The 24,411-nt window shown below is 46.4% G+C and overlaps 1 protein-coding gene across 1 annotated transcript; it reads right to left on the bottom strand.

Annotated features, from left to right (window-relative positions):
- Window positions 1-544: 544 nt before the first annotated feature.
- Window positions 545-23,692, bottom strand: OGG1 (8-oxoguanine DNA glycosylase). Its single transcript, XM_029601133.1, is given in 9 exon segments — window positions 545-899; window positions 1,111-1,160; window positions 6,841-6,988; window positions 7,591-7,769; window positions 13,905-14,084; window positions 14,332-14,601; window positions 14,604-14,752; window positions 22,214-22,344; window positions 23,397-23,692. Coding segments are annotated over 8 exon segments (1,182 nt in total). The 5' UTR covers window positions 22,324-22,344; window positions 23,397-23,692; the 3' UTR covers window positions 545-803.
- Between the last annotated feature and the right edge of the window lie 719 nt (window positions 23,693-24,411).

Here is a 24,411-nt window from a genome sequence, read left to right as displayed (position 1 = left end):
ACTGGTGACGCAGGAAGATCCATTTTCTGTCAGAGGTTCCTGCAGAGAAAGCCAACTCCAGAGTTGTTCAGTCATGCACGTTCTGGATTTCACTACAAAGAAAAGACTGACCGGAGTCTGAAAGCCATCTTTGCCCTTCTATGTCTCTTCAGCACCTGCATTTTTCCAGGTGAACAGAAAAGCAGAAAGAGGGAAAGACTGGTTTATAAAGAATATTCTCTAGAGCATTAATAACTTGATGATGAGGCTCATTCTCAATAGGAAGAGGTGTGAGCTAGTGATGAGAGTGTTCAGCTAGCAGTCAGAGGCACTATCACCACTCTCTCTCAAGGAGACTTGGACTAAGTCACTTTCTAAACTTGCACCTCAATTAACCAACTCTAGCTAGATAACAGTAACATCATTATCCCCATCTTCCTTCACCTCGCTGGAAACTTTCAGATGATGAAAATATGCTGTCAGGCTATCTGCCCCAGAAGAGGCTAAACATAATGCTTCTGAAATATAAAGCGCACCCGGGACCTTTTGAATAAAAGATGCTAGACAGAATTAAAGTAACTTTTATTTTGAGAGAGTAATTTTAGGAAGCAGCTTCTATGAATTCATAAAGCAGAGTCTGAAGATAAAACATTTTCTGTCACTTGCTTCTTGGTGCTGGATCCCTTCCATTGTATTCTCAGAGTGCAAGGCACTGTGGAGTCCACTATGATCCTCCTGATAAGCAGGATGGTAAAATTCTCCCTACTGAGTAAAACAGGAAGACTACAACAATCGCCCCAGACACTCAGCACACCATCCCAAATTCAGGTCTTCTCTGTTTTCCTCTTTCCTGGTCTCCGCCTTGCTACTTGATGCTCTGAATCCTTCTGCATGTTCTTTAATTCAGCGCAGAATAAGACCTAAAAAAAACCCAAAACCCACGCTAAGTTTTTTGGTTTTTTTTTTAACCATGAACAGAGGAATAATCACAGAATGCTTATGTACAGTCTAAGAACGTCATTGATTTGAGGTATCAGGAGAAGAAACAGATTCTCCTTTAACTGTGATGCCTGGAACTAGAAAACACAGAGCCGGGAGAGAGAGAGAGGGACTATTTCATTGGGTACTTACAGACTGAGCCCACCCAGCATATGGTCCCCAGAGCTTCTTGAAGAAATCCCCTAAGGAAAGCGAAAGAAACCAAACAATGTGAGTCAGAGAGTCTGAAAAGGATTCTGTGCCTAGACTGAGAGAAACTTTCTACCTGCCATCCTCATGGCCCATAGGCACAAGCACAGGCGTGTTAGACAGGTATCCAAAGCAGTGTGTCTCTGCACCTGTAGCTGTCTTTGAGATAGTAGTGGCATTTCACTTTCCTCTAATACTGAAGCACTTTCTCTGTTCCTCTAAGGGAAAATCCTACTAGCGATTAGATTTCTAGAAGTAATGCACATTAATTTGCTTCTGAAAATCAATCAGGGGCCTGCATGTGCGTGAAACCACACATGTACCTAGTTTTGTGCATATTTAAGTACACTGCGGGGGGGGGGGGGAATCGGGTGGAGTCAGCATTTTTGCACATTGTTTTGATTTAAACACTATCGGTCCGATGCTCACCTCTGAGCCGGTGCTCAGAGGTGAGCACCTGCTCTCCCGATGCGTGCCCAGGCCATTCTCCTGGGCGTGCGATTCACTATGCAAATGAGGGCCCGCGCTAATAAGGAGGCGCTAGGGACAGTAGCGCATCCCTAGCGCCTCATTATTGGCAGAAGCAGCAGCTGTCAGCGGGTTTGACAGCCGATGCTTAATTTTACCGCGTCAGTTGTCGAACCCGCTGACAGCCAAGGGGTTTGGAAAACAGATGCCGGCGAAATTGAGCATCCGTTTTCCAACCCGTGGGCAGATTTTTTATTTTTTTTTTTATTTTTGGGGCCTCAGACTTAATATCGCTATGATATTAAGTCGGAGGGCGTCAAAAACGCGCGGCCAAAGGGGGCCTAACGGTGCGCTCAGCTGAGAGTAAATTACTGTGCACAGATTACTGCTTGGAGCAGGTGTTACTTTGGGTGAGGTAATTCGTGCGCGCACTCCACTGATTACCTGAGGGTTTTCAAAGCAAATTCATGTAAGCTTGCTCTGAAAATCCTTGGTAAAGTAAAGTATGCATGTGAAATGCACCCATGGGCTTTACTGCAATGCAGGCTATTTGAACAATGACCCTCCCTATAGGTCAAACTTGGAACCAAACTTTACTATTTAATTGTAAAATGACCTAAAAAATGTGTAAGCCATTCTTAATGGAATCCAGCAGAAGACATTTCTTACAGGAATAAGAGGCTGACATTTTGAGCCAGCTGAATCTAAGAAATACAATGTGACTCTTGCACGAAAGCTGAACCTTGCTCTCTTCTACTATCACAATACATCCCTGCAAACGTACATGGGGGACTCACCTGAACAGAGAAAGGCTTCCTTTAGCAAATAATCTCTTTACTGCTGTTTCTGAATCTAGGGACAGGAATTTTGATGCTCTCCCATTGAAAGGTGAACACTGGCATCTTATTATCTTAGACAGCATTTTTTAATTGGGTAAGCATGATGAACTGTAATGCTTGTGAAACTGAAGGATTAAGTAACAGCAGTATCTACTTGGTAATCTTGCTAAACTTTGCAAAATCTGGTACTGGTTTCACAATGTGTACAGTTTTCAACAAGAGACTTAGCACAGACTGTAAGGGCTAATTCTTCTTCGGACTTTTCCTGAATGCAGGTCTAGCAAGACCTCTCAGGGGCGATCCGGGAAACTATAGACCAGCGAGCCTGACTTCAGTGCCGGGAAAAACAGTGGAAACTATTCTAAAGATCAAATCAAAGAGTATAGAAAGACATGGTTTAATGGAACATAGTCAACATGGATTTACCCAAGGGAAGGCTTGCCTCACAAATCTGCTTCATTTTTTTTGGAGGAGTTAATAAACATGTGGATAAAGGTGAATCAGTAGATGTAGAGTTTTTGGATTTAAGAACATAAGAAATTGCCATGCTGGGTCAGACCAAGGGTCCATCAAACCCAGCATCCTGTTTCCAACAAAGGCCAAACCAGGCCACAAAAACCTGGCAATTACCCAAACACCAAGAAGATCCCATGCTACTGATGCAATTAATAGCAGTGGCTATTCCCTAAGTCAACTTGATTAATAGCAGTTAATGGACTTCTCCTCCAAGAACTTATCCAAACCTTTTTTGAACCCAGCTACACTAATTGCACTAACCACATCCTCTGGCAACAAATTCCAGAGCTTAATTGTGCGTTGAGTGAAAAAGAATTTTCTTCAAATTAGTCTTAAATGTGCTACTTGCTAACTTCATGGAATGCCCCCTAGTTCTTCTATTATTCGAAAGTGTAAATAACCGATTCACATCTACTCGTTCAAGACATCTCATGATCTTAAAGACCTCTATCATATCCTCCCCTCAACCATCTCTTCTCAAAGCTGAACAGTCCTAACCTCTTTAGCCTTTCCTCATAGGGGAGCTGTTCCATCCCCTTTATCATTTTGATACCTTGATGTATCTTCTCCATCACAACTATATCTTTTTTGAGATGCGGCGACCAGAATTGTACACAGTTTTCAAGGTGCGGTCTCACCATGGAGCGATACAGAGGCATTATGACATTTTCCGTTTTATTAACCATTCCCTTCCTAATAATTCCTAACATTGTTTGCTTTTTTGACTGCTGCAGCACACTGAGCCGACGATTTTAAAGTATTAACCACTATATGCCCAGATCATTTTCCTGGGTGGTAGCTCCTAATATGGAACCTAACATCGTGTAACTACAGCAAGGGTTATTTTTCCTTATATGCAACACCTTGCACTTGTCCACATTAAATTTCATCTGCCATTTGGATGCCCAATCTTCCAGTCTTGCAAGATCCTCCTGTAATGTATCACAGTCTGCTTGTGATTTAACTACTCTGAATAATTTTGTATCATCCGCAAATTTGATAACCTCACTCGTCGTATTCCTTTCCAGATCATTTATATATATACTAGCCGTTAAGCCCGTAACAACGGGCTACATTTAAAAAAATGTTTTGGGTCCATTTCCTTCCCTCCCTCTCCCCTCTATTCTCCCTCCCTCTCACCTTCCCCCGCTCCCCTCCCCTCACTCACTCACTCCCCCTCTCTCATTCCCCTCCCCTTTCAGCTCATCCACAACCGATAACGGGGGCTGTCCCTCCCTCGTGCGCGCGCCTCCTCCCGCTCCTGCTCCTCGTCGTCGCCGCCGCTGCTCCTGCTCCTAGCGACCCAGCGCCATTTTTTTTTTCGGGCACTCTGGCCGACGTGCTCGCCCGCGCATGTGCGGTAGAGCTGCTCTCTACTGCGCATTTGCGGCACGTCGGTCAGGGCTCCCTTATCTAGTAGAATAGAAAAGCAACGGTCCAAGTACAGATCCCTGAGGCACTCCACTGTTTACCCTTTTCCACTGAGAAAACAGACCATTTAATCCTACTCTCTGTTTCCTGTCTTTTAAGCAGTTTGTAATCCACAAAAGGACATCGCCTCCTATCCCATGACTTTTTAGTTTTCTTAGAAGCCTCTCATGAGGGACTTTGTCAAATGCCTTCTGAAAATCCAAATACACTACATCTATTGGTTCACTTTTATCCATGTTTATTAACCCCTTCAAAAAATGAAGCTGATTTCTTAGGCAAGACTTCCCTTGGGTAAATCCATGCTGTCTGTGATCCATTACACCATGTCTTTCTATATGCTCTACGATTTTGATCTTTAGAATAGTTTCCACTATTTTTCCCGGCACTGAAGTCAGGCTCGCTAGTCTATAGTTACCCGGATCGCCCCAGAGCCCCTTTTAAATATTGGGGTTACATTGGCCACCCTCCAATCTTCAGGTACAATGAATGATTTTAATGATAGGTTACAAATTTTAACTAATAGATCAGAAATTTCATTTTTTAGTTCCTTCAGTACCCTAGGATGCCTACCATCCGGACCAGGTGATTTGCTACTTTTTAGTTTGTCAATCTGGCCTACTACATCTTCCAGGTTCACAGTGATTTGGTTCAGTTCATCTGACTCATCACCCTTGAAAACCATCTCCGGAACTGGTATCTCCCCAACATCCTCATTAGTAAACACGGAAGCAAAGAATTCATTTAGGTTTTCTGCAATGGCCTTATCGTCCCTAAGAGCTCCTTTAACCCCTCGGTCATCTAATGGTCCAACTGACTACCTCACAGATTTCTTGCTTCAGATATATTTTTAAAAGTTTTTATTATGAGTTTTTGCCGCTATGGCCAACTTCATTTCAAATTCTCTCTTTGCCTGTCTTATCAATGTTTTATACTTAACTTGACAATGCTTATGTTTTATTTTCAGAAGGCATTTGACAAAGTCCCTCATTAGAGGCTTCTAAGAAAACTAAAAAGTCATGGGATAGGAGGCGATGCCCTTTCAAAGATTACAAACTGGTTAAAAGACAGAAAACAGAGAGTAGGATTAAATGGTCAATTTTCTCAGTGGAAAAGGGTAAACAGTGGAGTGCTATGGGGATCTGTACTTGGACCGGTGCTTTTCAATAGTTATTTAATTAATTTATTTATTTAAGATTTTTATATACCGACAATCGTTTGGAACATCTTATCGGTTTACAGACAAAGTAATGCAGCAACAAGCTTTACAGGGAACAAGGAACAATGAGTAAAAAATACAACTGAGGGTAACCAAGGAACAGTGGGATGAGCTATCTAAGAGATGCTTAATTGATGGATAAAACATAATGGCAAAACATATGTACAAAGATGATATGTGATTTTGAGGTATCTTTACAATTACAGTGAGCATGGCTGTGAGGTAGGGTGTAAAAGAGGACTGTGGGAGCAGTGATGGGAGCGCAGGTGAGGGGGAGAGAGGAGGGGGCCAAGACTAATGGAAAGGAAAATTGTGGCGAGGGTGGGGGGGGAGAGGGTAGAAAGAGTCGAGGAGCGATTAAGTAATTGTAGTTCAAGTGAATGCTTGCTTGAAATGCCAGGTCTTGAGATTCTGCTTAAATTTCTTAGGGCATTGATCCTGGCGAAGACTAGGGGGCATTTTGTTCCAAAGTGTAGGACCTGCTATGGAAAGAGCATGGTCTGCGGTGCATTTAAGCTTTGTGAGTTTGTGAGAGGGAGTAAGTAAGGTTGCCAAAATGATCTGGAAAGGAATACAACGAGTGAGGTAATCAAATTTGCAAATGATATAAAATTATTTAGAGTAGTTAAATCACAAGCAGATTGTGATAAATTGCAGGAGGACTAGAAGGCACTCCATGAAGTTAGCTAATAGCACATTTAAAACTAATCAGAGACAATACTTTTTCACTCAACGCACAATTAAGCTCTGGAATTTGTTGCCAGAGGATGTGGTTAGTGCAGTTAGTATAGCTGGGTTTAAAAAAGGTTTGGATACGTTCTTGGAGGAGAAGTCTATTACCTGCTATTAATCAAGCTGACTTAGGGAATAGCCACTGCTATTGCTGGCATCAGAGACATGGGATCTTCTTAGTGTTTGAGTACTTGCATCTTGGATTGGCCACTGTTGGAAATAGGATGCTGGGCTTGATGGACTCTTGGTCTGACCCAGTATGGCAATTTCTTATATTCTAATGTTCTTAACTCCTCTAATCCATCCCTCTGCAGAAATCTCTCTCATTAAAAAAAAAAAAAGCAAGCCAATTATTGTGGAATACTCACATTGTCCAGATTCTCCTTCTCACTTCTCTCCCATTCTAATGCATCTATGACATTCTGACCACCCCCCCTCCCCCTGTACACTTGATTCTGCAGATGACCTTACCGATTTCCCTGTACATCCGCTCTGTTAGACTCTTATTTCCTGAGTCCAGGTGGGGAAGGTAATCTCTCTTTGCAATCTGCCACACATGTGTGTCCACTGGCACAGCCCCAGGTTTATCCAACGCCAACAGGCATACACAGTCCGCTACCTAAAAGCGGACACATAATGATGCCTTTCACATTCAGGAAATTAATTCCTTCTAATCCTCAAAACAGAGCTGTAAGGTCGCTCACTTGCAGGTGAAACCCCATTACAGCAGACAGGAAGAATCATACAAATTGATGACGGCATCTGACTAGCTAATGCCTTCCTCATGACCCCAATTTATGAATAATGTACAGATACATTACATTTGAACTTATACAATGCCTTTCTTCCCCAAAAAAAGAATCCCAAAGCTGTTTAAAGCATAAAAAATAAAAATACAATATAACAAAAGGAACAGTTCAAATGCTTAAAAAACAGACTTTTCCCATCTCCCACTCTCCCTGGGGAATGAGAAAGGCTGCATCACATGTCTAGAATCAAGACAGCAATGTAACCATATACCCTCTTCCCAGATATATACAAGACAAACCCATCACAAACAGTGCGCCTTTCATGGTGTAGGCCCAAGGACACCAGTTATGTTAGGGATAGCTGGTACAGAACTTAAAGGCAGATAAAGAGAAACCACATCACTGCTTTAGCAGAGCATGAATAGATCCTGCAAGCTGAATGCTGCAGGTGAAGAACAGAGGCCAGTCTTACTTTGACTCCAACGCCTGGCAATGCACAAAGTGCTCTTTTCGCCTCTTCGTAAGGGATAGAGCGAAGAGTTTGCAGCCAGTCCGTGCCGTGCTCCTTCAAGATTGTTTGCGCACTCTGACTCACAAATCTTGCTCTGTATCCAAAGCCCAGGTCTCGCAACCTGACCTCAACATCATCCCCTGCAAAGCATATGCAGAAAACAGAAAGTGTCTCTCACCGCACCACCCCTTCCAAGTGTTAGAAACAGGTGGGAAAGCACAGCACAAGAGGGGTCTAATGACCTGCAGCTGAAACAGGATACTGCTTGTGCCTTGAGCATCACAGAGAAAATGTAAATTAGTGGAAGATAGAAGAATTTTCCCCCTTCAGGTTTTTCCCTGCCTGTAATAAGGAAAGTATCTGCCTGGAGAACCTGGGTCGGGTATTCTGCTTACAGGTTGGTCAGTACTGGGATGCTGCAGAGGAGGCCTCAGTGTACCTGGATGGAAGGGAGCCCTAGTCATTGTCCACTAGGAGTCACTATTGCACAAACATGGGAGCCCACGATTACAGAGTTCCAGGAGCAGCTCTGGTGCATGGTCCTCAGCCAAGGACAGTCGCTGCAGAAACTATACTGCGAGGTGGCAGAGGGATATAAGATAGGGGCAATAAAAGAAAATTATTCCTTACTTGCTAATTTTCGTTCTTGTAGTACCACGGATCAGTCCAGACAGTGGGTTATGTCCCCCTTCCAGCAGATGGAGTCAGAACAAAAAACTGAAAGGACGGCCCCCTGTAGGTTGGAGCACCCTCTGTGTCCCTTCAGTATATAGAATATCAGAGCCAAAAAGCCCACGGTATGGGGCAACTTACTAATAACCAGAAAACAGAACATCTGAACTTGAACCCGTAACTGGTAACGCAGAGAACTTGCAAAAGGAACTGACAGTCAGGCTAAGAGAAAAGTAGTAGAGCTGGGCGCATTCCAAGAGAAAGGGAGGGCGTCTGGACTGATCTGTGGTACTACAGGAACACAAATTAGCAGGTAAGGAATAATTTTCTTTTCCCTGTACGTACCCGGATCAGTCCAGACAGTGGGATGTACCAAAGCTTCCCTAAGTAGGGTGGGCCCTGGATAGCCCAGCACGAAGAACTCACGCCCCAAATGATCCAAACTGTGCCGAGGGAACATGTAGGCGATAGTGACGTGCAAAGGTGTGCAAAGACTTCCAGGTGGCTGCTCTGCAGATTTCCTGCGCAGAAACAGAAGAACTCTCCATCCAAGAGGCAACTTGCGAGTGAAGGGAATGAGCCTTAATACCGTCCGGAGGTGGGCACCCCGCCCCGATGTAGGCTGAGGCAATTGCATCTTTCAACCACCTGGCAATGGTGGTTTTAGAAGCTTGGCAACCCTTCCTGGGTCCGCTCCAAAGAACGAAGAGATGGTGCGTTAGTCGAAAAGGATTCGTCACCTCTAAATAGTGCATAACAACCCTCTTGACGTCAAGACGTTTGAGCTCAGGAGGAGAATCCGCTGGGAAGGATGGGAGCTCTACTGTCTAATTCATATGAAAGGCTGACACCACCTTGGGTAAAAAAAAGCTGGAACCGCGCGCAAAGAAACCCCTGAAGTTGAGAAATGGAGAGAAGGTTCCCTACAGGACAAGGTTTGTAAATCCGAAATACGGTGAACAGAGCAGATGGCCACTAAGAACACAGTCTTAAGAGTGATATCCTTGATGGTGGCGCTGCGAAGAGACTCAATCGGTGGGCCCCCATAATCCGAAGAACCAAATTGAGATTCCAAGACGGACAGGACGAACGTAGCGGAGGCCGCACATGTTTCACTCCTTGCAAAAGTCGAATAATGTCAGGATGTGCAGAGAGGCGAATGCCATGAGAGTGAGGCACGAGGGCTCCAAGAGCCGCTACCTGGACCTTCAAGGAATTGTACGCCAGCCCCTTCTCCAACCCTTGTTGGAGGAAAGCGAGAATGTTGGAGATGGAGGTATGGTGTGGGAAGACCCGGAGGGAGAAATACCATGTTTTAAACACCTTCCAAACCCTCTCATAAGCAATAGAAGTATATGGTTTTCGAGCCTGAAGGAGGGTGGAAATAACCACGTCCGGATATCCCTGGCGCCTCAACCGGCGCCGTTCAAAAGCCATGCCGCAAGACAAAAGCGATCTACCCGGTCAAAAAATACTGGACCTTGACGGAAGAGGTTTGGAAGATGTCCCAGCCGGAGAGGACCGTCCACTGCAAGGTTGATCAGATCTGCAAACCACGGCCTGCGGGCCCACTCCGGAGCGACCAGGGTTACTGGACCGTGAAGAAGTTCTATCCGTCGAAGAACCTTCCCCACCAGAGGCCACGGTGGAAATACATACAGCAAAAGATTCCGAGGCCAGGGAAGGACTAGGACATCTATGCCATGCTCTCTCCTGCGACTGAAGAAGCGCGCTGCCTTCGCATTCCTTTGAGTGGCCATCAGATCGAGGTGGGGCGTTCCCCATCTGAGCACCAGGAGTCGCATCGCTTCGTTGGAGAGTTCCCACTCTCCCGGATTCTAAGCACTGACGACTGAGGAAATCTGCTTGAACATTGTCTACTCCTGTGATGTGAGAAGCCACTAGCCGGGAAAGGTGAGCTTCCTCCCATAGCATCAACTTGTCGGCCTCTTGGGAGACGTGGCAACTTCTCATGCCACCTTGTCGATTGATGTATGCCACCGTTGTCGCATTGTCGGAGAGAATTCACACTGCACGCCCCTGGAGCAAGGGAAGAAAATGAATGAGTGCGAGATGGGCCGCACTGGTCTCCAGACGATTGATAGGCCAGATCGCCTGGATGGGAGACCATTGTCCCTTTGTCGACTGTGAGCCGTAGACTGCTCCCCAGCCGGAGAGACTGGCGTCCATGGTGACTATTGTCCACTGAGGGATCTTCACATCCACTCCCTTCAGCAGGTGATCCAGGTTGAGCCACCAGAGCAGGCTGTGTCTGGTTTAATTCGCCAGTGGGAGAGGGGCATGAAACTCCCGCGACACAGGTTTCCAGCTCGAGAGTAATGCCTGCTGGAGCGGCCGCATATGGGCAGAGGCCCACGGCACCAAGTCTGTGGTGGACACCATGGAGCCCAGCAGTTGGAGGTAGTCCAGGCAGTGGGCGGGGAGAGAGTCCGGAAAAGTCACAGTTGAGAAAGGAGAGAAAGTGCTCGATCCCGATGGAGGAAGACCTTCCCCTGTGTGGTGTTGAAGTGTGCCCCCAGGAAATCTATTGTTTGTGAAGGAAAGAGATGACTCTTGCGGAGGTTGATGACCCAACCGAGGGAGTGTAGGAGATGTAGAATCCGCTGTACTGCCAGCTGACACAGGCTCTGGGACTTTGCCTGAATGAGCCAGTCGTCCAGATAAGGATGAACTAGGATTTCTTCTGCTACCACCACCATTACCTTGGTGAAGGTCCGTGGAGCTGTCGCTAGCCCGAACGGAAGAGCCTGGAACTGAAAACGTTGTCCCAGTATCTTGAAGCGAAGGAAGCACTGATGAGACTGGTGAATGGGAATATGTAGATAAGCTTCCTTTAAGTCTAGGGAAGCTAAAAACTCTCCTTCGTGAACCGCCGCGATGACGGAGCATTAGGTTTCCATCCTGAAGTGTGGAATCTTGAGGGCCTTGTTGACCATCTTGAGGTCGAGGATAGGCCGGAAGTCTCCTTCCTTCTCCGGGACCACAAAATAAATGGAATAGTGGCCTGACCCTAGTTCCGACAAGGGTACTGGGATGATGGCCCCCGAGTCCAGGAGTCGGGTCAACGTGTGCCGCACTATATCCTGCTTTTTCAGCAGACCACATGGGGAAAAGATGAAACGGTCTCTTAGATGTCGAGCAAATTCTAAAGCGTAACCGTGCTTTATGATATCCAGGACCCATTGGTCTGAGGTGATGTTGACCCACTCCTCGTAGAAGAGGGACAGGCGTCTGCCGATCCAGGGGTTGGAGGTGTGGGCCAGCAAGATTTCATTGCGTGGACTTAGCAGTCCCTTGGGAAGGGCTGTCCCTGGACTGCCTGCGGCCCCGAAAGGAACGAGACCAGGACTGTGAATGGGATGAGGTATTCCTCTACGGGGCTGGCCTGGACTGACGAAAACGACGCTGGCCCCTGAAGCGGTAACGTGAGGAACCGAAAGTCCTAGAGCCCCGAGGTCGGTCTTCTGGTAACTTGTGAACTTTATTTTCTCTAAGGGACTGGATGAGCTGGTCCAATTAGTCTCCAAAAAGCAACTTCCCTTTAAAAGGCAAAGAGCTGAGTCTAGCTTTGGAAGAAGAATCCGCTGACCAATTGTGGAGCCAAAGTAGGCAACTAGTGGAGACAGCTGAAGCCATAGTTCTGGCCAGGACTCGGAGGAGATCATAGAGAGCATCCGTCCCATATGCCATAGCCGCTTCCAGGCGATCCGCTTGTTGTGCTTCATCTGGAGGAAGCTCTTGAGCCCTAAGTAATTGTTGTATCCAACGAAGACCACCACACGGACTCCTAAAGCTGAGACTTCGAAGATCCTCTTCAGATACAGTTCAAGCTTACGATCTTGGGTGTCCTTTAGCTCAGTGCCCCAGGTGACCGGAATAGTTGTCCGTTTTGTGACTGCAGACACCGAAGAATCAACGCTGGGCACCTTGAGGAGATCCAAGGAGTCCTCAGGAAGTGGGTAAAGTTTATCCATTGCCCTGCCGACACGTAGAGTGCCATCCGGGACATCCCACTCTCTTGACAATAACTGGAGAAGCCTGTGATGAAAAGGAAAAGTCTTCGCGGGGGGCCAAAGGCCCGCCAAAAGAGGATCTCCCTTCCTCCCCGTTTCACTAGGGCCTGCAGGTTCCTGTGGGGCTTTAATGTCCAGTTCTTCCAGAACTTGCGGAATGAGTGGGTCCAGTTCATCCCGCTGGAATAGTCGTAAAACTCGCAGTCATCCCTTTCCAGCAGCGGTGTGGGGTCATCCAAGTCTGGGTCCGGGTGTTGGGGAAGGAAAGGGTCTGGATTGGGCGTCTGGGAGACCCCCGCACCCGAGAAGAACCAGGAGGTGCCGGAGGGCGGGAGCCCCCTGTGGTGCCTGCCCCTGGGGGAGCTGAAGGCTGCGAACCCCCTGCAGTACCTATCCCTGAGGGAAGCAAAGGATCAGAGATATCTGGGACCTCTCCCATACCTTGGAGTCTAGGAATCTTAGGGAGAGGAGGAGCTGCTGGATCTTGTGAGAGGCTTGCCAAATATGCACTGTGCATGAGTAAAATAAACAGCACTGAGAAGGGCCCCGGGGGGGGGGGGGGGCAACAGGAGGGACCCCAGTAGGCTGCCCCTCGCTTAGATTATTAGGGGCAGGGCTCGTCGGCGTCAAAATGGGCGGAGGGGGGGTGAAGAACCGGAGTCATCGGTAAATCGGGAGACGCCGGAGCAGGCAGCTCCGAAACCAAGATGGCCGCCGCTCCTTCTTCAGAGCGGGTTGGAGCCGACCTCCTCGAGGGTGGGCGCACAGAAGTGTGCGAAATCGGGCGGCCCTCCGAGGTGGACGAACCCTCCCCGCCGGGGAGGCAGGCCGAACAAAGGCCTTCGCGGGAGAGTCGGCCCGACTCCCCGCAGGCTAACATCGTGGCGAGCGCGGCATGGGAGAGGGCAGATTGCTCTCCCGAAGTTGACAGCAGCAGGCTCTAAAAGAGCTAGGCAGAGGAATGGCGCTTCTCTGCTCAGAAGGGCCCGAGGGAAACGGCTTCTCAGGGCTGGCTGCTGCGGGGGGGAAGAGGTTGGAGCCACCAACATTCACCCTGGTTAGTGCTGCAAAAAAGAAAATACAGGAAAGAAAAACACTTACCCCCAAGAGCAGACAGTACAAGAAGAAAAAGTGCCTATCAGGTTCTGCCTGCAAGTCCCAAAGAACTGGGAGAAGTGCCTTGAAATTTTAAATCTTTTTTTTTTTTTTTTTTAAAGTTGCTCCATACCAAGGTAAGCAAAGTAAAAAATAGTGAGAAATGCTGGGGAGCCGTAGGTGTCCCCTGCCATCTGCTGGAATCAGAGAAAAATACTGAAGGGACACAGAGGGCGCTCCAACCTATAGGGGGCCGTCCTTTCAGTTTTTTGCTCTGACTCCATCTGCTGGAAGGGGGACATAACCCACTGTCTAGACTGATCCGGGTACGTACAGGGAATTCTTGGTTAAATGTGAATGTAGGCTCACAGTGACATGGCCCCGTGGAGTCAGTTTCCGATTTGACCCCCCAACGGAGGAGGAAGAAAGTACTGGGCCAAGAAAAAGGGAGAGGCAAAAAGCAGAAGCACTCACCTGCCAAGGCCTGCAGAGACGGGAAGGTGTAATATTCCACAGAGTCCAGCTGGCACAGCTTTTGGCCGAAGGCTTGGCAGAGTCTCTCAATCATGCCAGTGATGCGGGAGATATGGTTGTTAGAAGTACAAATGAAGGAAAAAAGACATTCTGTTGGATCCTGCCGCAGAATTCGCACACCTGAAATTAAAAACATCATCTGTAGCTCAGGAATTTCAGATTTAAAGAAATTCTGTTTGCCAGTTGGGGCAGAGAAAAGACCTTCTGACCATGCAAGGTCACCTTTTCACCTGTCTGTACCTCTCCCTGATTTGATAATCCTTGCAGAAGAAGCAGCAATGCCATCATGCCCACCTTTTCTAGTGACAGCTCTAGTGACAGCAGGGAGATGAAATGCCATCCCAGATTTATTGCTCTAACACAATACCTAGGAAATTGCGGGACGCTCTGTGAAAGCAAGGGTCCGACACGCTCCAGTACTGGTAAAGATCTGCTAGGCCGATGTTTAACTGGAAATAATCTTGCAGAATCTCCTGTGCCTCCTTCTGGGCTATTTCTCCCCCAAGCCATTCTGTGTCTGCCTCCAGTCTGAGAGGAGCTGATATTGCTTCCTTCGTCTCCGTTTCTTCAGGGGTCTCCCACGCATTCTCCATTTTTATGGGCGCCTTGGCAGGACTGGGGTCCTTCTGCTCATCTTTTGCATTATTGCTTTAGCTTCACTTCCTTTCTCACTTGGGTCCTCTTCATTTTTATAGGTCGTATACCAAATTCGGTCATCTGTTTGGGTTAAGGTCCACACGCGACCTGCTAAGACCCCTGTCCAGTGGCCAGGACTGCTTTCACTCCATCTGTCAAAACAGAAGATAACACCTAAGTTTTTAATCCATCAAAAATTCATTAAAAAAAAAAAAACACCATCTAAATGACATGGAAGAGGGATGGATTTAATCTTTAATGGTCTGTGGCATTAATCCAAACCATCTGTGTAAAACTGAAACAACACAGGCTCCAAGAAACTGAGACAGGGCAATGATAATTGTATAATCTGTCAGCATTACAAAGAGTAACTGTACAGAAGCACAAAAAATAATTTCACCTCTGGCACACAAAGGGAATAGGTTTAGCCGAGACAAAAGTGCCAGCAATTCTCAAGTCCCTGCAAGTATTTTAATAACGAGAAATCCCTCTCTCATCCCAACCATTTCATAAATTAGCAAGATAGTGATAAAATTAAGAGCTGCTTCTTCCCAGTCTGAGCCAGGAAAAAAGACAAAACCAACAGGAAAAGAAATGTTAAGTTTTTATTGCCACTTCAATCTCAGAACTCCCAGTTAATGTCCAGAAAGCAGAAGGACAGTAGTTTATTTTACTCTAGCACTTTCTGCTTTTTTTGCCCCAGGAACATAATTGAAGCAGAGGAAGTTTTTATAGATACAAATGATAATTATTTCCTCCATATAAGACAAGAATTTGGTAACTGGAGGGTTGGGTTCAAACAGGTATTGGCAAAAGAAAATACATGTTCTCTCTCTTTTGCTCCATTGATCTGCAGCCTCCTCCCACAAGAAACAAAATGCTTAAAAAAGGAAAATGGGGTTTTTACCTGCTAATTTTCTTTCCTGAAGTACCACAGACCAGTCCAGACAAGTGGGTTTTAAGAACATAAGATATGCCATACTGGGTCAGACGTCCATCAAGCCCAGTATCTGATTTCCAACAGTGGCCAATCCAAGTCACAACTACCTGGCAAGTACCCAAACATTAAATAAATCTCAAGCTACTATTGCTTCTTAATTAATAGCTGTTTATGGATTTTTCCTCCAGGAAATTATCCAAACCTTTTTTAAACCCACTTACACTAACTGCTGTAACCACATCCTCTGGCAATGAATTCCAGAGCTTAACTATGCGCTGAGTGAAAAAGAATTTCCTTTGATTTGTTTTAAATGAGCTATTTGCTAACTTCATGGAATGCCCCCTAGTCCTTCTATTAACTGAGAGAATAAATAACTGATTTACATTAACTTTTTCAAGTCCTTTCTTAATTTTGTAGACTTTTATCATATCCCCCCTCAGTCATCTCTTCTCCAAATTGATCAGCCCTAACTGCCGTTCCATGCTCCTTATCATTTTGGTCGCCCTTTTTTGCACTTTCTCCAGTGCAACTCTATCTTTTTCGAAATGTGGCAACTAGAATTGCACACAGTATTCAAGATGCGGTCTCACCATGGAGTGATACAGAGGCATTAGGATATCCATCATTTTATTCGCCATTCCCTTCTTAATTCCTAACATTGTTTGCTTTTTTGATCATCACAGCACACAGAGCTGATGATTTCAGTGTATTATCCACTATGACGCCTAGATCTCTTTCCTAGTTGGTAATTCCTAAGATAGAACCTAACATTGTGTAAGTACAGCAAGGGTTATTTTTCCCTTCATGCATCACTTTGCACTTGTCCACGTTAAAAATTTCATCTGCCATTTGGAAGTGCAATCAGCCAGTCTCGCAAGGTCCTCCTGCAATTTATCACAATTCGCTTGAGATTTAACTACTCTGCATAATTTTGTGTCATCTGCAAATTTGATCTCCTCACTCGTCGTACCCCTTTCCAGATCATTTATAAATATATATTAAAAAGCACTGGTCCAAGTACAGATCCCTGAGGCACTCCACTGCCATCCCTACCAGCAGATGGAGGCAGAAAACTAAAAGCTTTGGGGCACTGCTACGTTATTGAGAGTGCCACCTGCAGTCCCTCAGTACTGACTTACACCCAAGCCAACTATGGAGTAATAACTCCTCAACAACCCCCTAAATGAGGGCGAATGCCAAACCCAAAGGTTGGAGCCCCCAAACAGAAAAAGCACAAATTAACCCAAGGAGCTAACCACAACCTGGCAAACCTCTTTAAGGTTCTGTCTACATACATTCTGACAGTTCTTCCCAGTAAGCCTACCAGAACACGGACTTGCTGTAACGGTGGTGGGAAAAATTAATGGAGATTCTGCTGAAGGAAAGGATAGTGAACAATCTACAATCTGGTGGATTGCTCAACCTGAGGCAGCATGGATTCACCAGGAGAAGGTCCTGTCAGACAAATCTGATTGATTTTTTTGATTGGGTGACGAGAGTTGGATCAGGGAAGTACACTGGAGGTGATTTACTTGGATTTTAGTAAAGCTTTTGATATGGTCCTGCATAGGAGACTCGTGAACAAAATGAGAAGCTTGGGAGAGGGTGCCAAGGTAGTAGCATGGATTACAAACTGGTTGACTGACAGGAGACAGCGTGTAATGGTAAATGGAACCTACTCTGAAGAAAGAATGGAGTTAAGTGGAGTGCCACAGGGATCAGTTTTGGGACCGATTCTGTTCAACATCTTTGTGAGCGACCTGGCGGAAGAGATAGAAGGCAAAGTTTTGTCTATTTGCGGATGATACTAAGATCTGCAACAGAGTGGACACATCTGAAGGAGTAGAGAGAATGAGAAGTGATTTAAGAAAGCTTGAAGAGTGGTCAAAGATTTGGCAGCTGGGATTCAATACCAAGAAGTGCAGAGTCATGCATCTGGGGTGCAGCAATCCAAAAGAGCTTTATGTGATGGGCGGTGAAAGACTAATGCACACGGACTGGGAGAGTGACCTTGGTGTGACAGTGTCTGATGATCTGAAGGCGACGAAGCAATGTGGCAAGGTGATAGCTAAAGCCAGAAGAATGCTGGGCTGTATAGAGAGAGGAATAACCAGCAAGAAAAAAAGAGGCGATAATGCCCTTGTACAGGTCCTTGGTGAGGCATCACCAGGAGTACTGCGTTCAGTACTGGTGCCCATATCTCAAAAAGGATAAAGACAAGACAGAGGTGGTCCAAAGATGAGCGATCAGATTGGTGAGGGCCAGCACTGGAAGACCTATGAGGAGAGGCTGAAGGATCTGAATATGTATATCCTGGAAGAAAAAAATGCAGGGGAGATATGATTCAGGCCTTCAGATATCTGAAAGGTTTTACTGATGCACAATAGTCAAACCTTTTCCACTGGAAAGAAATCAATAGAACTAGGGTCATGAACTGAGACTCCAGGGAGGATGACTTAGAACCAATGTCAGGAAATATTTCTTCACGGAGAGGGTGGTGAATGCCTGGAATGCCCTTCTGGAGGAGGTGAGGATGAAAACAGTGAAGGAATTCAAAGGGGCATGGGATAAACACTGTGGATCCCTAAAGGCTAGAGGATGGAATTAAAGAAAAGAGTGCATGGGGGTAACTGGGGGTAACTTGCTGGTGTGGCAGTTGCTATCCTTAACACATAAGCCTTGATACTGTTGATGTAACTCTATCATTGCTCTCTGCTTCAACAGCAGTGGGAAAAGGGGAATTGGATTTAGACAGCAACCAATGAGGGCTCCAACTTTTACGGTCTGGGGAAAAATAAACATGGGGGGTATCTTGCTGATGTGGCTTTTACTACCCTTTATCATTAAGCCTGATACTTTTGATGCGGCTCCATCATTGCTCTCTGCTTCCATGGCAGGGGTTAGGGAAAATTGGATTCGGAAAGCATCCGAGGGCCCTGACTTTTACAGTCTGGGAAAACGATAAGCATGAGGGTAAACCTGCACAGTTCAGCAGATACTGGCAAAAGCTTGCTGGACAGACTGGGTGGATCATTTGGTCCTTTTCTGCTGTCATTTCTAAGTTTCTATGGTCTTGAGAATATTAAGGGGCTGGGTCTCTGGACTGATCTGTGGTACTTCAGGAATAAAAATTAGCAGATAAGAACCAATTTTCCTTTCCTGTTCATATCCCAGATCAGTCCAGACAAGTGGGATGTACCAAAGCACAACACTGGGCGGGCCCGCGAAAGATCCCCTCTAAACACACTTTCGCCAAAGGTCGACTTTCCCAGAGCCTGATCACCTAAACGGTAATAGCAAGATAAAGTGTGAAGAGAAGACCACGTCACCGCTCTACAAATCTCCTGTGGTGACACTAACTCGGCCCACGACCCTGCCTGCACTCTAGGAGCGTGCGCACGCAACCCCTCTGGAATTCTTCTCCCCTTACAAAAGGTAGGCTGAAACAATAGCTTCCTTCAGCCAATGCACTATCGTGCCCTTGGAGGCCTTGCATCCATTTCTGGCACCTCCATACAATACGAACAAATGATTTGACTGCCGAAAACCATTTGTGACCTTTGCCTCTGGCAACTCAGACTAATTCGGGGAAGCAGGAGCTCCACAGTCTGATTCAGGTGAAATGAAGATTCCACCTTAAGGTAGGAATGAGGGTACCATGTGTAAAGAAGCCCCCTTATCCAAAATCTTCAGAAATGGTTCGGCTACAGAACAAAGCCTGCAGCTCCGAGATCCTTCTGAATGAACAAATCACCACAAAAAAATACCACCTTCAGCATGAATTCCTTTAACGACGCCTTCCTCACCGCCTCAAAACGAAGGCGCACAAACCACCTGCAAGACCAAGGTTAAACTCCACGCTGGACCCAATCTATTCATCGGCAGCCACAGATAGTCGACCCCCTTCAAAATCCTCACAATATCCGGATGTGAGGCCAATGACCTTTTCCCTGGAGAATACCTCTGAGACACCCCAAGGCTGCCACCTGAACCCGCAAGGAATTGTAAACTAAACCATTGAAAATTGCGGGCTCAGGAGTATCCATTTTGTTGCAAGCACCTGCTCTCAAAAGTCAAGTCGTGAGACAATAGTGATCCTCCCGATCCGAGAAAATAGGATCTTGCCTTAACAGCCCCTGGAAATGAGCCAATTTCAGGGACCCAACGACTGTGCACTGAACCAGATCTGCGAACCACAGACGACGCAGCCTCTCCAGCACCACCAGTACTACCTGGCCCAGATGCCTCTCGATGCGCCTAAACACTCAGCCTATTAACGATCACGGAGGGAACATGTCAGCAGGATCCTTGTCGCCCATGTAAGAACCCGGGCGTCTATGCCTTTGACTGCGACCTATCTCATCTGCAGCTGAAGAAACTTGCTGCCTTGGCATTGCTCCTTGTCGCCATCAGATCCAGACAGGGACTGCCCCAACGAGAGTGGATAAGGCCAAAGGCCTCCTTTGACAGCTCCCATTCTCCCAGGTCCAACTGCTACCTGCTGAGATAGTCCGCTTGCACATTATTCACTCCCAAAACATGTGAAGCAGCTATTTCCTGCAAATGTCGCTTCACCCAGGCAAAAAGGTCCTGGGCTTCTTGGGCAACCGCACAACTCTTCGTTCCCCCTTGCTGATTGATATAAGCCACCGTTGTCGCACTCTGACCATTTGACCTCTGACTTGTGGAAGGAATTCCACCAATGCCCTGCACACTGCTCTCATTTCCAAGCGATTGATAGACCAGGATGCTTCCACTGTTAACCACAGTCCTTGTGCCATCCATTCTCGACAGATCACCCCCCCCCCCCCAACCCTTGAGGCTGGCATCTGTGATCCCTATAACCCAGTCCAGAACTTCCAGGTCCATCCCTTTCTCCAAATTGGGCCAACTCAGCGACCAGGAGAGACTGGCCCTGGAAGTACCCTGCAGCGGTAAAGGCAGATGAAACTCCTCCGACAACAGATTCCGGTGTGACCGCAACACCCCCTGATAGAGGGCACATGTGGGCAAAAGCCCATGGCACCAAATTCAACTTAGATGCCATTGAACCCAGGACCTGAAGATAACCCCAAGCACTGGGCACTGCCACCCGCAAAATCCGCACCACCTGGGATTGTAACTTCCAAATCTTCTCCGAGTGAAAAACATTCTGCCGAGCTGAGTACTGAACTTTGCCTCCAAATATTCCAGCATCTGGGTATGGCTCAGGTGACTTCGCCAAATTCACCACCCAGCTCACGAACTGTAACATATCCATCACCATGCACACACACTGCCGGCATACCTTCTCTGATTTCCCTTGGATAAGCCAGTCGTCCAGATAAGTATGAACTAGGATACCCTCCTTTCGGAGAGCTGCTGCCGCCACCACCACCTTTGTGAATGTGCGAGGTGCAGTCGCCAAACTGAACGGGTGGGCCCGAAACTGGAAAAGTTACCCCAGAACCATAACACAAAGAAACTTTGATGTTCTTCCCGAATGGGTATGTGCAGATAGGTTTCCATCAAGTCCAGCAAGGCCCAAAAGACTCCACTCGATGAACTGCTATTATCACTGTCTGCAATGTTTCCATACAGAAAAAACGGGAAATTGGCAGTATCAGATTTCACCCTTTTACAAATCAAGGATGGGAAGAAAGGCTCCTTTTTTTTTTTTTGGCCACCTATCCTCAAGCCAGGCCACCGGCCTGACAAGCTTTCCTGCGCTGGGAAACCGCTGTTGACGCCATCTTGTCTCCACGTGGCCGGGCCTGCTGCAGAGGAACAGAAGCCGTGTGATCGCGGCGCACGGGAGAGGAGGGGAACACGGCCCAAGGCAGCCACCCACTCTCTGAGCAGCCCGAAGCCGTGAACAGAGGAGCTACACTGCTCTATTCCCCAGCCTGGGCCTGCCCTGATTAAACCTGAAACAGCCCGAGCGGTTGCTGCTGAAAGAAAAATAACACTTTTTTAAAATAAAGAAACAGCAGCCACAGCAAAGGAAGAAATTCAAGCAAAAAAAGGAAGACTTCCCTGCTGCTGGCAACACCTCTGGGAAGGAGCCTTCAGCGGATAAGAAGGAACTAGGACCCCTGGATCTGCTGTGGGCTAAAGCTGATCAGGGTTTACCAACCTCCCTCCCCCGCTCAACCTGAAGGATGGCCCATGAAGGAACCTAACACCTCAGGGAGCATCTTCTAACTTCTCTTCTTCTGTCCCTTCTTTCTTTCTTTTTTCATAACTGCAGGTTTGCACCTCTACCATCTGCAGGAGACAGAGAAATACTGAGGGACTGCAGGTGGCACTCTCGGTTATGTAGTAGTGCCTCAAACATTTTAGTTCTCTGCCTCCATCTGCTGGTAGGGATGCAAATCCCACTTATCTGGACTGATCCGGGGTACAAATAGGAATGGCATTTACTTTCCAACATCACTCATAATGTCTACTATTGACTTTCACAGATAAAACCCATTACAATTCAGCATATATGCACTGCTTCTTGTCTTCAAAATGGTAGCAGCCATAACGCTTAGAATGGCACTCTGCAACACTGAAGTAAAAGCTCCTCAGACCATCACTTGCATGCAGTTTTGACTACGCACAAAACTCACGCTCTGGTGGAGTACCACTCTGAACATTGTGACTGAGAGCATTACTACTTTTTCCAACACTGATCCAAAATACTACTGACCGGAAGGACTGGCCACAGGAGAGCACAAAGTCTAATCGCAGCTCAGAGCGTGGGCACACAATGCTGTGCCACAGAGCAGGGCTGGCTGAGAGAAGGGTACGATGCTTCATGCTGCCCCCTTCTGCGCAGCACTGAAAGAGAAAAGAAACATTTTAAGATCATCTTCCTAGATGTCCATTCTGCAAGTGTAGTGGGTGCATGTCTAGGGACAAGTTGAAAAGTTTACTATAGTAATTAGCTGTTACACTGTTTATCTCCTCAGTCACACTCCAGACAGTAATTTTTAATTCACTAATTTTAACACACATGCATTATCTCACTCTCTTTCTTTGGAGCTCTACTTAGAAGGGCATTATCCAAATACAAGGAATCATGAATAAACTCTACTGAGGTGAATTTGTTCCATTTTGCCTTTCTGAAATGCTTCACAAAAAGGGCACTATCTATATATTTTTTTCATCTTGCACAGCTGATTTGTAAGATGATCCACTGCCTTCCCAAGGGCATAGCTATGGGGAGAGCATCTTGTGCCCCTTCACATTTGGCTCAGTCCCGCTTCCCTAGCAGCAGGATCATGTTACAGAGTCAGCTCATAAAGGTGCAGCAATCAGACAGCCTAGAAGATAATGAGATCATTATCAGTCTATGTTATCGTGTGTCTTTAAAAAGGCTAATTTGGCCAGGGAAATGCTGCCTTTGGGTTAGATTTTGGCAGGTAATTATTTCCCCTCCTCTCAGCACCTTGAAAGTTCAGGAATACAGTTGGAAGTCTGTTTATATAATTGCTTTCTAGCATCCTGAGAAGATTAATACTTGCAAGAAGGTACATAGCCAGAGGGGGAATGAGAAGCAGCCAGGGCAAGGAAAAAGTGAAAACTGAAAAGCCCAGACGATACAGAGTACTGCCAGAAATTAAATGGACTGCAGCCAATGTTGGGAAGACCCACATAGGAGTGGGTAAGAGATGGGGACTAGTATAGTGCAACCCTCCATATTAACTTTGAGTCTCCCCAAAATAATCAGTTTTGTTCCTTCCTTTTAAACGGGTCTAATTTACTTGAACATATAGTGAACTCCTACAATGGCCACTCAGAAGCTTTCCTCGTTCTGTAGGCTTTCCGCTCCTGCCATTCTCAAGTTAAGTAAGAAGACACACAACCAGAAACCGAAGCAAATTGCTCACATGATCAAAGTAACGTGCTCAGGTGACCAGAAATCCTAGGGCACGCACCCGCGCCCCAGGCCGTCCCTCCTACCACGCCTGCGCAGTATCGTCTCGCTGCGGACTTTGAACCGTTCACCGCATGCACGTGTCCGTCCCGCTCCTCGCCCAGAATGGAAAAGATCGCGTCCCCTTTGCACTGATGGGCGGAGGCTGTTTATTGTTCTGAGTCAGCGGGGAACACGCCTGCCATCCCACCGTAGTGCTGCAAGCCTCAGCAGAGAAGGAGCCGAACTCCGCAAGCATGCGCAACCTTGCAGGGGCAGGGAGCACGGTGCTCCGCCCCTTCCCTGTAAATTTTTTTTTTTTTTTTTTTTTTTTGGTATCCTGTACACGATATGGCGGCCGGGGGGGTCTCGAAGAAGGGAGGTCACAGTGGTTCCCAAACCTGTACCGGGGGAGCCCCAGTCACTCGAGTTTTCAGGAAATCCACATTGATCATGCATGAAACAGATTTGCATGGGTTATTTTATTTATTTATTTAATAACTTTTATATACCGACGACCGTTGGGAACATCTCATCGGTTTACACAGAACTGAACTTAGCAACAGGCTTTACAATTATTGCATAATTATATAACGAACATTATAAAACATATAAATAACAGAGTAGATTGTACAAGACTATACAAATAGCAGATTAGAATATACAAGTAGAAATTATATACACAATATGTTGTCTTGATAAAATACACTTTAGAGAGGGGGGTTGCCTGCATTGCATAGAAATTTACCTCACGCATATTCATTGTCGACATCCTGAATACGTGACTGACGAGGGTTCCCCCGGGAAGATGTTTGGGACCCATTGTAAGAGACCACAGACAGACAGACACCTTTTTATTGGCCTAACTTAATACATTTCTTGACTAACTTTCAAGAGCTAATGTTATCCAGGTAAAAATTGAAATGACCAAAACCTTGATTTTACAAGAAAACGTAACGTAAAGTAGTATGGTTGGAATGTGAATCATA

The sequence above is a fragment of the Rhinatrema bivittatum genome, chromosome 4 (genome assembly GCF_901001135.1).
Source record: "Rhinatrema bivittatum chromosome 4, aRhiBiv1.1, whole genome shotgun sequence".
Classification (NCBI taxonomy): Eukaryota; Metazoa; Chordata; class Amphibia; order Gymnophiona; family Rhinatrematidae; genus Rhinatrema; species Rhinatrema bivittatum.
Note: the sequence above shows the minus strand (reverse complement) of the source record. Positions and strands in the feature narration are given on the sequence as shown.